The sequence below is a fragment of the Rattus norvegicus genome, chromosome 2 (genome assembly GCF_021556685.1).
Source record: "Rattus norvegicus strain SHRSP/BbbUtx chromosome 2, alternate assembly SHRSP_T2T, whole genome shotgun sequence".
NCBI classification, from domain to species: Eukaryota; Metazoa; Chordata; class Mammalia; order Rodentia; family Muridae; genus Rattus; species Rattus norvegicus.
In genome coordinates, this window is record NC_141535.1 from 218,406,601 (window position 1) to 218,420,000 (window position 13,400).

A 13,400-nucleotide genomic window follows, 5' to 3' on the forward strand; every position below is an offset into this window, starting at 1 on the left:
GCACAGGAGTATAGGTGCCTGTTGAAGCCAGATCATCAGATCTCTCTCATGGGGCTGGAGTCACAGGTTATTGTGTACTGTGTAAAGTGGGAGCTGAGAATGAATGCTGGGTCATCTACCAGGTCGGTGCACGCTCTTAACTGCTCAGCTTCTGCTCCAGTCCTCCAAATCCACTCCGACACAGCATCATTTCCGAGTTTTCTGGTAGTGTCTAGCTTTGCCATATTGTAGGTGAACAGTAGCCTCATGACTTAAAAGCCATCTGCGAACCAGAACCTCCTCGTGCTGAGAGCTGAGGACTCTACTTGAAGACCTCAAACTCTTATTTATGACATTTAGAACAGGGCAATGCTATAAGCAAGCAAACACGAGGTCGCTGGAGACTGCTGGGAAATAGTATCCCAGCACTCAGTTCTACCTCAGCTTCTTGAGCATCTAACGTGTAAAAAAAAAATAATGAATTAGATTAAGCACACCCTACTTATCTTGTATTTTTCTATTTCTGAGGAGCAACATTGTCTAATATTGTATATATCCACAAGCAGTTGGCTTGGATTTCCCCCTCTAACTGGATCTTCACCTTACTCCCTCTTATTGTCTATGGGCCTGAGGGATTACTCTTCCACCCACATAGCCTTTTCCAGGCTACGTGCCAGACAGAAGCAGAGGACACAGATAACTAAGGCGCTGCTGTGTGGATTCCAGAAGCATGGATTGGTGGGGAGTTCAGTGTGTGTGTGTGTGTGTGTGTGTGTGTGTGTGTGTAGGTGTGTGTGTGTTGTGTGTGTGTCTGTGTGTGTTGTGTGTGTATGTGTGTGTGTGTGGTGTGTGTGTGGTGTGTGTGTGTATGTGGTGTGTGTGTGTGTGTGGTGTGTGTATGTGTGTGTCTGTGTGGTGTGTGTGTGTATGTGTGTGGTATGGGTGTGTGTGGTGTATGAGTGTGTGTGTCTGTGTGGTGTGTGTGTGGTGTGTGTGTGGTGTGTGTGTGTGTATGTGGTGTGTGTGTGTGTGTGGTGTGTGTATGTGTGTGTCTGTGTGGTGTGTGTGTGTATGTGTGTGGTATGGGTGTGTGTGGTGTATGAGTGTGTGTGTCTGTGTGGTGTGTGTGTCTGTGTGTGGTGTGTGTGTGGTGTGGGTGTGTGTGGTGTATGAGTGTGTATGTCTGTGTGGTGTGTGTCTGTGTGTGTCTGTGTGTGGTGTGTGAGTGTGTGTGTCTGTGTGTGTTTCTGTGTGTGTATGGTGTGTGTGTGGTGTGTGTCTGTGTCTGTGTTTGAGGGGGTGGGCAGCTGGGGCGGGGGTGTGTGTGTGTGCATGATAACTATAGCCCTGTGATAAATGGCAGGGCAGACAGACCATGGGAGCCTAGAGATGTCCCTTCACCTGACCCACAAGCCAAGAGACTCTTTGGAAACAGTGACCCTGATTCGTAATGCAGTAAAAGGTCACCCATCTATCATGCTGGAGGAGTTGCTGGGCTCTCCGAGCTGAAAGGACCAACAAAACAGCTCAGGCCACTGCATGAACATGTGTAGTTTGTAAAGTTATGCCGACTTCCTGCTACAAACTCACAAGTATTTCTTTGTGGGCCTGGGATGGTAAAAGTTCTACCTCACTCCGAGGTAGAATTTTTAAGTGAGAAAATTGTTTCTCAAGTAGAACAAACAGATTGTAGGAGATATTAGGGAGACAGATCCCTTAGGAGTACTGAATGCCCTGCGTGTCGCTTGGGAAATCTCTGTCAGCCAGCAAAAAATTGATGTCAATAAAGCATAATAATTGGTCTCTAAAGGGTTACCTCAGGGGAGTTGGGAGAACAAATATTAAACAGTGGCCCCAAGCAAGGACCAGCACGCATAATTATTTATCTAGATAAAAAGGTATAGACACTGTGGACACAGCTTGGATTTGGGCCATTCAGTACTGGTGTGTTCATACATTGGAGAGGCTGCCGCCAAAGCTGCTCATGGTCTCTGCTTGACAGAACTTTCTGTAGCCTCAGACGATACAGCCAGTGTGGCCTCTCAGCCAGATCCTTCCTCCTAGCCCTTCAACAGTGTATATCACAGAGTAAAATCACTTCTCCAGACAGATAAAGGGTCCCTTCAGAGAAGGTTCCCTTGTGCCCTAAGGAATCCTTTTGTTGTAGAACCACAATCCCACAACCAACCAGTTTTATTTAGTACTTTCCCTTTCTCTTTCTTCCTTTCCTTTGTTTCCCCTCTCTCTCTCTCTCTCTCTCTCTCTCTCTCTCTCTCTCTCTCTCTCTCTCTCCCTCTCTCTCCCCTTCCCTCCCCATTCCCCCTCTCTCTTGATCGCTCGCTTTCTCTTTCTTTTCCTTCCTTTTTTCTTTTTCTTTCCTTTTTTTTTTCTTCAAAATACAAACCACAGCTTTCTCCTTCAAGAGGGTGGCGTTCTCAGTGTTTCCGTTATCCAAGTTCGCCATCTACAGGTCGAACCACTTACAAATTGCTTTTAAGGTTCACAGAAGATGGAATTTCAGTTTGCACATGTCTTCCCTTGTGGAAAGTTTATTCTTTCTTTCTTTCTTTCTTGTTTGTTTGTTTGTTTGTTTGTTTGTTTGTTTACCGTGACTGACTCGTGTTTGCCTTGTAGCCACAGTGTTGTTAGACATGTATTGCGCCCCCCCTTTTATCCCTTACTATTTAGGGAGTTACGTTAGAATGGCAAGCTCGAGGAAGCTGAACCATAAGATTCAGTGCTGCATTTCTCAACTTAAATCAGCCTACCTTTTCTTAGACTGACAGAAAACTCTTCTCTTCATTAATGTTTGCATCACAAAAGCATCGGCAACGTACATAATACTCCCTGTTCCCCAGTACTGACCGCTCAGCCTTTAACACTGGACTAAGAGATTTCAGGCATTATCTGATTGGACTGTAAGGGTAAATCTAGGCTGTATTGTTATTCTCAGTTACTAGAGGTTTGGTGGCTTGACCATAGTTCAAGGTGGTTGTGGAGTTGGTTTAGAACCTAGATGGGAGAAACCTCCTAATTGTCTTCAAGTATTTTTATCCATTTTTCCGGACCTATGGTGATGTTCACAGCTCTTTAAACAAAACAAACAAAAAAAATCCCCCTCTTTTTCAAGTTTACCTATAACCTCCAAGGCAGGGGACTTGTCCTCCTTCTTGATGAGTAAAAAGGATTCCTCGCCTCCATCTGCTACACAAGAACTGAGTACAGAGGCAGAACCTGCAGAGACGTCCCCTGCACCACCAAGCACTGCTCACCCACATGCCAGACGCCTAGTGTAAGCCTGCCTGGCTCTCTTTTCCAGAGCTCAGGGTGGCAAATGCCCTCCGGCCACGACTGATCCTTCCTGTAGGACCTAAATGGAGCCATGTTCGATCAACAGCGCCTGGATTTATGCGCACAGACACCCTGTCTGCAAAAGAACTCTCATTAGGGTTTGGGTTACAGTTTCTTCAGGGGTTAGCTTTAGGTTTGACTTTGGGCCATAATGCATGTAAATTTGTTTATTATGCATGCAAATACACACATATACATAAATTCACACACACACAAAGTGTTTTAAGTTATACTTTGTCTCAAAAGGATGAGATTCACAAAGGTAAAACAGACGCATGCCCACTTGTGTAACTCAGTGATTTCTAGACAGCTCACTTAGATTTCTGGTTTCCGAGGGTGGACCTGGAAACTAGGAGATGGTAGGATGGGGCGGGCGCTCAAGTTCATAGGTTTAATTTGGTTGTGGGAACTGAATGCACCCGACTAGCTTTGGCACCAGTGGGGTTCACTGGACAGACACAAGCATATCTCTTAGAAATATGGCTAGAAACCATCTTTGTGGAGGACTAAAACCAGGAATTGGAAGGTGTTAGAGAAGCTGTATCTGTCTTTCCCTGCTTCGCAGTGCCTACTACGTGCCAGGCACCATGTTAGTTGGTTACAGGCGCAGAAGTGAGGCCCACAGATGGGTTCTGGGGCACCCCTCTCTAAACTTCTGACCACATCTACTTGCACGACCCCCTTCCTGACTCAGGCCTTCAGCAGTGACTCAGTCACAGCCTCCGTAACTCAGACATAAAGTCTTAGCAAACTCACGGGTTCAACAACGTCTGGAGTTAGTTCTCCATCCCTATTCAATCGGAAATAGTGACCCAAGGTGTGGAGCAATCTCAGTAGCAGGAAAGCGCACAGCAAATATGAAAAATTTTCGCGACACGACTGGGGATGACTGATTATTGATGGATCTAGGGGGGCCCAGCTCACTATGGGTAAGAAAATAAACTGAACAAGCCACAGGGAGAACGTCAACAACCAGGGTTCTTCCATGGTCTCAGTCCCTGCCTCCGAGTCCCTGCCTTCAGTTCCCACCCTTGCTTCCCTTTATGATTCCGACACTGATGTGTAACCCAAATAAATCCTTTCCTTCCCAAATTACTCTTGATCCTCCTGTTAGAAACCAAACTAGGACAGAGATAAAAACAAAAAGGTCGGGGCTGGGGATTTAGCTCAGTGGTAGAGCACTTACCTAGGAAGCGCAAGGCCCTGGGTTCGGTCCCCAGCTCCGAAAAAAAGAACCAAAAAAAAAAAAAAAAAAAAAAAACCAAAAAGGTCAACTTTACTGACATAAGGTAGTTTTAAAAAGTTTCTATATCTTCCACTTTGTAGTCTAATATACACATTATATTTGATATATATCCAAGTGTGTGTGTGTGTGTGTGTGTGTGTGTGTGTGTGAGAGAGAGAGAGAGAGAGAGAGAGAGAGAGAGAGAGAGAGAGAGAGAGAGAGTTTGAGCCCTGAATGTCCTGGACCTAGCTTTGTAGATCAGGCTGTCCTTGAACTCAGAGATCCTCCTGCCTCTGCCTTCTGAGCACTGGGATTAAAGGAATGCACCACCACCACCAAGAACACCGATTCTGAAAAATTAAAGTCTGTGGTAACTCTCCTCTACCAATGTAAATTAACACACATTTTCTGGGCATTTGCTATGCACTGGAGTCCGGAGTGGCTATAAGAAGACACTAGACATTAGAAATTTCAGGACTTGGGCTTCCCAGACTTTTATGACCACAAATGGTTGAATGTGTATTTGAGGAAGGACAGACTTCCTTACACGAGGCTTTGTTCTGAAGACCAGTGGAGGCTATACACAAACGAGCAGGAAGGTGCCAGTGAACACTGGGTGGCAAGCTGGCCCTGAGGGGCAGGGTGGCAGTGTCACACCAGGCTGAGGGAATGCGGATGGTGTTGCAGTGAGGGCAGAGTGCACGATTCTACAGACCGTGTCAGCTGTCCTGGGTCCAGGCTTAGTCCCTTGGAGGCTTCCACAGCAGCTTGAAGATTGATGAAGTGTTTCATAGACGTTGGGAAAAGGGAAGTAAAGTCACAAGAGATTCAAACTAGAGATATTAGGGGATCATTCACAGGGGGAAGACACCTTAGTCTTTGAGCAAAGATAAACTGAGAACTGCCGAGGATGTAGCTCAGACGCTGACACTTGAAGAGCATACGTAAGGTCCTAGATACCATCCTTGGTATTGGGCAGGGGGAGATAAATGGTGAAAGAGAACCAGATTTGGAGAGGACGGCTCTACTCAGAGACAAGAGTGTACAAAAGGAGACTAGAAAACAAGATCTAGAAACTGGAAATACTAGAAACCTCAAACAGGCAGGAGACAGGATGCTGTGTGTAGTGATAAGCTGTATAGAAGTCCAGCAGCATGTATAGACACATATAAAAGCAAGCAGTCTGAGCAATGAAAGCCTGAGCAGCCATTTCCCTGAAAGCACAGACTGGAAGAAGCTGATGGGTAAATGTCAAAGAAGGAAAGGGGCGAGTGTACACACAGGCACTATTTCTAGAAGCACATCTGTTAGGAGGAGGAGGAGAAGGAGGAAGAAGAAGAGGAGGAGGAAGAGAATAAGAAGTAGAAAGATGGGAGTTAACAGTCTCAGGAGAAATGAATTTTTCATAAGAATTATCCTGTGGGTCAATACCTGGCCAATAGCTAAGGCTAAGATTACCAAAGCAAAAATACAATCAAAATAGAAGAGGGAATTTGAACAATGAGAAGAATCATAAACAAAGTTTTGTGGTAAGAAAACGGAAGTGGGCTTGGATACAAACCAGAACGTTTGTTTTCCCCAAGGCAGAAGGCGGGATACAATAAAGACTGATGATTTACAGGAGAGCCAAGAGTTCTTCCTAGAAAACCAGGGACCCTAAACCTCAGAGAGGGAAAGCTGGGCTCGGTAACAGGAGGAAGGCTTAGAATAGAGGGTTTGGGGGCTGAAGTAGGTGTTCTGAAGACAACTGGAGAAGGGGAATGAAAGAGCCAAGGTGTGTGACTGAGAAGGGGACTGCGGTTCATCCACGACCAGTCAGAGCCAACTTGACCCCACCTGCTCAGTGGACCCAAGTCCAGGAAGTGATGTGACAGAAAGGGACAGAACAAGTCTAAGGAACTCGTAAAAAACGCAAGCAACCCACTGTGGCCAGCAAACTGTAGCCAGACCCAGCAGACTGGCAATTAGGGAGGGTGAAGAAGATGCCTGCAAAGACCAGGAACAAAAGACCTTAGGTCGGGGCTTTGAGAGGAGTGGCCTAAGAAACGGGTTTCCAGCTTTGGTCCAGCTATGGTTGTTAGTGATGGCTAACTTGGAGTTGAATCATGCGGTCCCAGGGAGGAGGCGGCGGGGGTGGGGTGGGGTGGGGTGGGGTGGGGTAGGGTGGGGGTGGGAACTTGGGGTGTTTTACAACTCTGTACCTAGCAAAGAAAGTTACTGCAGTAATTACTCAATCAGTAATTCCCGATTCTCATCCTCCCTCCCCCCACCCCGTGTGTGCGCGCGCACGCGTGCGCGCCTTAAAATCAACAGCTGGGAATTGCACCGCACTGGCTCTAATCTTAGCACCTAGGAGTTGGAAGCAGGAGGGTCACGAGTCCGACCCAGTCCCCTCAACCCCACCCCACCCAAAAAACTAACTTAGAAGAGGTTCTTCTTGAATCCTATTTCAATTTCACTTCACTTTCAACATCAGCTCTGACTTGGAGGACTTCAATAGACTAGCTTTCTTTTTCCTGTTTTTAAAAAAAGTTCTGCCAACTGTAACTAGCAAATTAATTCAGTTCTATTAAATATTCTTCTTCCTTAAAATAATATAATACTCTAAGACAGTCAAGACTAAACCGTCTTGTTTCCTTCTATGGACCTAATAGTATTTCTTAATATTAGTATTAGTTTCTAGTGCTACTGAGACACCCCCCCCCCCGTCCGCATTGCTGTTCGGTGTTTACAGGCTGGGTGGGCGCTAATGTGAAGCCACTATTAGGTGGTTACACCTATGCATCTCTTACTGTTGGTAAGTTGGAAACATTCCCTTTTATTCCAAGGACATCTGCAATGTTCTAAGAAAATCAGGTGCTTTCTGTTATTTTCAGCTAGTATAGGCTTTCTCTACACCCCCAACAAGACCCAAAATCCTAACTTCTAACCATTTTCTACAAAAAAAAAAAAAAAAAAAGCAAGTTTTTCAGAATATCTCTTAGCATACTTAGTCCTCCTCAGTATTAACTGAAATCTCCACAAATACTACTTCATCACAGTACGGCATTTCATACGATTTTCTGAAATTTTAGCAGTGTGTTTCTGGAATTGAAAGTGAGTCCATTTTGAATACTACCTAGGACGTCAGCGCAGCCTAGTCGTGCCTTCCCTGTTACCCTTATCTTCCTGTTTTAAAGCCAGTTTCAGAGCTGGTTAAATCCATTCTTCTTCCTGGAGTTCCACTGCCGCCCTCTTCTGGTGGAGTAGAACAGCACACCCTTGAACTCCGTTTTCTTATTCATGAAAGCAAACCGGGTGCTCTCAAGACATAAATGGTTCCTGCGATTCACAAGACAGGTGATGGCCCAGAGAAAAGAATTTCTGAGGCATTAAAATATCCTTGTATATTGTTATGCTGATCAATAATCGTTTGGAGATTCATTTTAGTAACAATGCGTTGATCTGTCTATAATTTCGTCTTGGAAAACAACTTACTGATCATTTATCTCAACAATCTAGAGCTTCAGTGTGGTGAGGACAAAAGTCATGTCTATGCTATGGATGGAGACAGTTTGCTACCAAGTCTGTGGATACTTAAACCATTTGTGAGTGTATGTGGGGGTTACGGGTATCTGTTAAACAAGTATTTTAGAATGGCTATGTATGTAAAGAAAATGTCAGTAAGGCAAAGAGCCTTCCTTAGATAGTTATTAAATGCCCCAGGGAGCTTCCACATGCTAAAACCCTGGGATGCTTCTGAGCATGCTCCAAGGTCTTTGTTTCTCTTCTCCCTTCTCTCCTGACAACTGATGGAGCTGGCCAACTCTACCTCATAAATGCGGTTTTGCTTCTCAAGCCCTCTTGATGTCTATCCCCAGTGCGGACCATTAACTTCCAAACTGGCCTTCTTTCCATCTCTCCCGGCTCCTACAGCTCATCCTTCCACGCTGTCCCGCAGCTTCTTGTGAAAAAGAAACTGTTACTTTGTTGCTTAAAAGAAGTCTGTGTTGCCTACCAAATGAATTCCAAGCTCCTCAACTCCAAACCGCTGGGTTTAGCACGGCCTGGCATTTGTGTAGGTTCTGCAACATTAAACTCGACCTTAGTGTCCTGGAAATGTGTCCTTGATACCTGTTTTGTTGTTGTTGTGGTGGTGGTGGTTGTTGTATAAATAAATGGGCTTTAGCATGATATTTCTTAAACGTTTTAACAATTTATTTATTCATTTATGTATGAGTTCTCTATCTGCATGTACACCTGCATGCCAGAAGAGGACATCAGATCCCTTTTATAAATGATCTTGTGGCTGATGGGAACTGAACTCAGGACGTCTGGGAGAGCAACCAGTGCTCTTAACCAATTAGCCATCTCACCAGCCCCTAGCATGATACTTCTTACACCTATCATTGTACCTTGACACACTCCCTTGCACATTTGCTTTCTATGTTTCCAACTCTGCGACAGGGTCTGACACCACCTTCTACCGGAAGTTAATCATCTACCTGCCTCCCGGGAGACGGCGCCACCTGCTGGTGCGGCAGCGTCCTACAGGTTCTCATCTGTATTTCTGAGTTGAATATTGTGGCCAGTACTGAAGAAGTTCGGTGCAGGGCTCTGAGTAGATAAATGGGTGGAGTGTCTTCTCTCCATCCCAATCTAGTGAAACCGCCATCTTTTCTCTGAGGTATGTCATTGCTTTCAGTAGGGGGAATCTATGGCTAAACATGACATTTGTGTTCACTTCAGTTACTTCCTGAGTGCATAGAGAAACCCCCAGTAGTGAGTGAAAAGCTAACAGCAGACCCCCAGGGCTGCCAGCAGACAACCTTGAATTTGTCCCCTGGCTTTGCCATTAACTGTGTCACTGTCAGTGAGATGGCCAGATTTTCTGCAGTGACCTTTAATTTTGTCAACATCTACTTATTACATAATGTTAAATGGAGTTACTTATCTGGTGGTACTGAGGATTGAGTCTAAGCACCATGCTTGCTAGGAAAATCCTGTGCCACTAAAGCTATACCCCAATCTAATCAGTGTCTAAATGGGACTAACACTACTTCTCCCTCGATTTATACAAAAATTACAAACGAGAAAGTTCATGACCAGGGCTGGAGAGATGGCTCAGCGGTTAAGAGCACTGACTGCTCTTCCTGAGGTCCTGAGTTCAATTCCCAGCAGCCACATGGTGGCTCATAACCATCTGTAATGGGATCTGATGCCCTCTTCTGGTGTGTCTGAAGACAGCTACAGTGTACTCATATATTTTAAATAAGTAAATCTTAAAAAAAAAAAAAAGAAAAGAAAAAAAAAAGTTCATGACCCATTTAGGTGTGCGTTTGATTTTAGAATTACTTAGTGTTTATTTCCTCCGAAAGCAAAGACTCTCATGTGTAATACATGTTCTCCGGGTTTAAAGGCCTCAGTGAACACCTGTTGAGTGAGTAAATAAAATCCAGAATCACTGTAGCTACTCATACTTAATATGGGTCTATGCGTTAATAAAGTTTTTGCATTCTTTCCTTCTCAGTGTAAATTCTGCACTCCAAAACTGACATGTCACCAATGATCTCTCTTGCTGTAGCATCTGAAGTCTACAAAGACTTGAAATAAAATATTTACAAGCCTTTCATTGTTCATCCATTTGTGCACTACTCTGTACTTACTCACTGCAAACTGTGTCTTTGTACTGTTGCTTGAATGGCATAAATATGTAGTAAATGTAATAGTAAACATAATGTGAAATATAATAATACTAGATGTAAATATATAGTAAACACAATTTTCTTCTTATATGGTGAAAGCAGCCATTCCTTTAAAACGTAAATGAAGGGGGTGGGGTGGGAGAATGAACTGAAACATGTGTCATGATACATGTGTATGAAAATGACACAAAAACACATCCCTTTGTACGTTAGATTTAAAACATTAAAAATATTGAAGACCACCAATAATCTTATGAAATAAAAAAAAATCCATCAAAACACTCATGTAGAAAATGAAGTACCCCTGAATGAACAGACAAAACAATCTTTTAAAAGTAGGATAAAGTTAGAAGACTCATACTTCCTAATTATAAAAGTTGCTATGGACGCTGGCCAGATGACTGAGGGGCTGAGAGCCCTGGCTGCTCTTTCCGACGACCTGGTTCAGTCCCCAGCCGTTGTCCATATGGCTGCGCGCGCACTGCAGCCCGGAACTCCGGTTGCGGAGAATCTGACATCCTTTTCTGGCCTCCCGTGGCAACGGCATGCCCTTGGTGCACGGTCATACATGTGGGCAAAACATTCATACACATAAAGTAATGAAATAAATAGAATTTGCCACAAAGCTATCGCAGTCAAAAATCATAATGTACTTAGTGAGTTCAGCAAGTGTGACGCAAGCATTTAGGGAGAAAGGTACGATTCTTCTTCTGTAAGTGGTGTTGGGAAAACCGGATGACCACACGGGGAAAGAATGTAGTTAGGTCTTTATCTTATGCGAAAATTACCTCAAAATGATGCAAGGGCTTAAATGTAGAAACTGAAATTACAAAACTTTTAGGGAGTAGAGCTTCACGGCCTTGGACTTGAAAATCATTGCATGGGTAGGACATCAAAAGCACAAGGAAAAGAAAAAAAATCAAACTTGAAACTTTCTGTGTACCAAACAATACTATCAGCAGAATGGAGACTTGCAAAATGGGAAAGATGTTTATAAGTCATATCTCTGCTGAGGAGTTAATAGCCATAATATATGAAAAGCATCCATTATTCAATAACACACACGAACAAGAAAACAAAAAAGGTCCTCACTGTCATTAACCATTACGGAAATCCAAACCAAACCACAATGAGATATCATCTCCTGTCTGTTAGGATATCCACTATGAGGAGAAAAAATCACAAGTGTTGGGGAGGAAGTGGAGAAGTTGGAACCCTTGTATTCCTTAAGAAAATTAAAAATAGAATTGCTTTCTGATCTAATATGCACCCCGAAGAATTGAAAGCAGTGTCTCAAAGATGGCGCTGTATAATCATGTTCACTTCAGTCATGTTTGCAATAGCCAAAAGGTAGAAGCAACATGTGCATCCTCAGATCATCAGCAGATAGCTCAAATCTGTACATGCATACATACATACAAACATACATATACACATACATACACACATGCATACATATATACATACATACATATACACACACATATATATATACAAACACACACACACATATACAGTGAGTATGAAAAGGAAGGACTCATGCTACAGCATGGGTAAATGCAGACATCCTGTACTGAGTGAAAGAAACAAATCCCAAAGGGACAGCAGCTGTCTAAGCCCCCTTCTCTGAGGTTCTTTGAGCAGTCAAAAGTGAGACAGAGATGGCCGGGGGCCTCAGAGGAGGGAAGCGCGGTCAGCCTAAGTGGGACTTGAGCTGCAGATATAAGAGCTCTGTGAGATGATTGAATTGTTTACCAACATCAGACCATGCACTTAAAGTGGTCAGGATGACACAGTGTACGCTATGTGGATCTTACTGTTCTTCTATCACTCAGGAACAGAGAAAACACAACACGATGTTAGCAGCCTTTACCTCTAAAAAGTATTTGAGGGTATTTTTACTTATTCTATAATAACCACTTAAAAAGAAAAGAAAAGAAAAATATGGTCTCACTTTGTAGCACTGGCTGTCCTGAAACTTGCTCTGTAGATCAGGCTAGCCTCGAACTCACAAATATCCTCCTGCCTCTGCCTCTGCCTCTCAAGTGCTGGGATTAAAGGCATTTGCCACTTCACCTACCCTGAAACTACGTATTTAAGTTCACTGACAACTTCTGGTTCCCATGTCCAGTCAAAACCTCTCTCTTGAATATCATTGGTATATTTTCTTTGGTATTAATTTTATCTGTATATGAATATTTTGCCTGCACGCATAGTGTACTTGTGTGTGTGTCAGAAGGTCCAAGATCCGCTGGGGTAAAAGGCTGTGAGCCACCACGGGGGTCCTGAGAACTGAACTCGGTCTTCCAGAAGGGCAGCCAGTGCTCTAAATCACCGAGGTGTCTCCCCATCCCCAAGCATGGCATCCTTACAGCGTTCACACTGTACTCCCATGGAGGCCTCAGTCAGTGACTCCGTCTTTCCTGCTCATGGGTGTGGCTGCTGCTGCTCTAAGGAGCTGCAAGCACCTGAGGGGCACATCCTGGGCAAAGAACTCGGCCAGGAATCTTGCGTGCTCTGCTGCCTCTACTGGACAAATGCGTCTCAGTGAACGAGCATTCTGTTTACAAGGATTCCAGTAACCTTCTCTTTCACAGTCTGAACCTTTGCTTCATGAATGTGCTGTTCCCATCAGAAAGGCTTCTTCTTACCTACGGTTATTGAGGAACAGCTGTGTTGAGACACCGGGGAACTTCTGCCCCGTGTTGCATAATCGCTATGCTTCCCCTCCCCCGCCCCCGCCTTTTCCTCTGACTTCCGCCTTCACATGTACTGTAGCTACCTGGAAAGAGAACACTGAGTGCTCCCAGATTTCTGAGAGGGGATAGTTCATAAGGGTCTTCAAGAGTCATAACCATCTTTGGGTTTGTTTTTTTTTTTAACTATAGCCTTTTATTCTTTTTTTTTTTTTTTTGTTCTTTTTTTCGGAGCTGGGGACCGAACCCAGGGCCTTGCGCTTCCTAGGCAAGCGCTTTACCACTGAGCTAAATCCCCAACTAACTATAGCCTTTTAAAGCACTGCATTCTCGGGCTGGAGAGATGGCTGGGTGGTTAGGAGCGCCCGCTGCCCTTACAGAAGACTCCTGTTCAGTTCCCAGCACCCACACAGCAGCTCAGAACCATCCACGACTGCAGCTGCAGGGATCCAATGTCCTTTTCTG

At 44.3% G+C, this 13,400-nt stretch overlaps 2 protein-coding genes across 5 annotated transcripts in view; one reads left to right on the top strand and one right to left on the bottom strand.

Annotated features, from left to right (window-relative positions):
- Positions 1-13,400, bottom strand: part of Alpk1 (alpha-kinase 1) — a 119,890-nt gene that overhangs the window by 100,596 nt on the left and 5,894 nt on the right.
- The window catches only part of LOC147996534 (uncharacterized), a 17,802-nt gene continuing 11,062 nt past the window's right edge, over positions 6,661-13,400 (top strand). Inside the window, exons 1-4 of the mRNA XM_087641581.1 lie at positions 6,661-6,688; positions 7,290-7,352; positions 9,002-9,069; positions 9,284-9,407. Of these exons, the coding sequence (XP_087497707.1) occupies positions 6,661-6,688; positions 7,290-7,352; positions 9,002-9,069; positions 9,284-9,407 (283 nt within the window). The remainder of the gene's footprint in view (positions 6,689-7,289; positions 7,353-9,001; positions 9,070-9,283; positions 9,408-13,400) is intronic.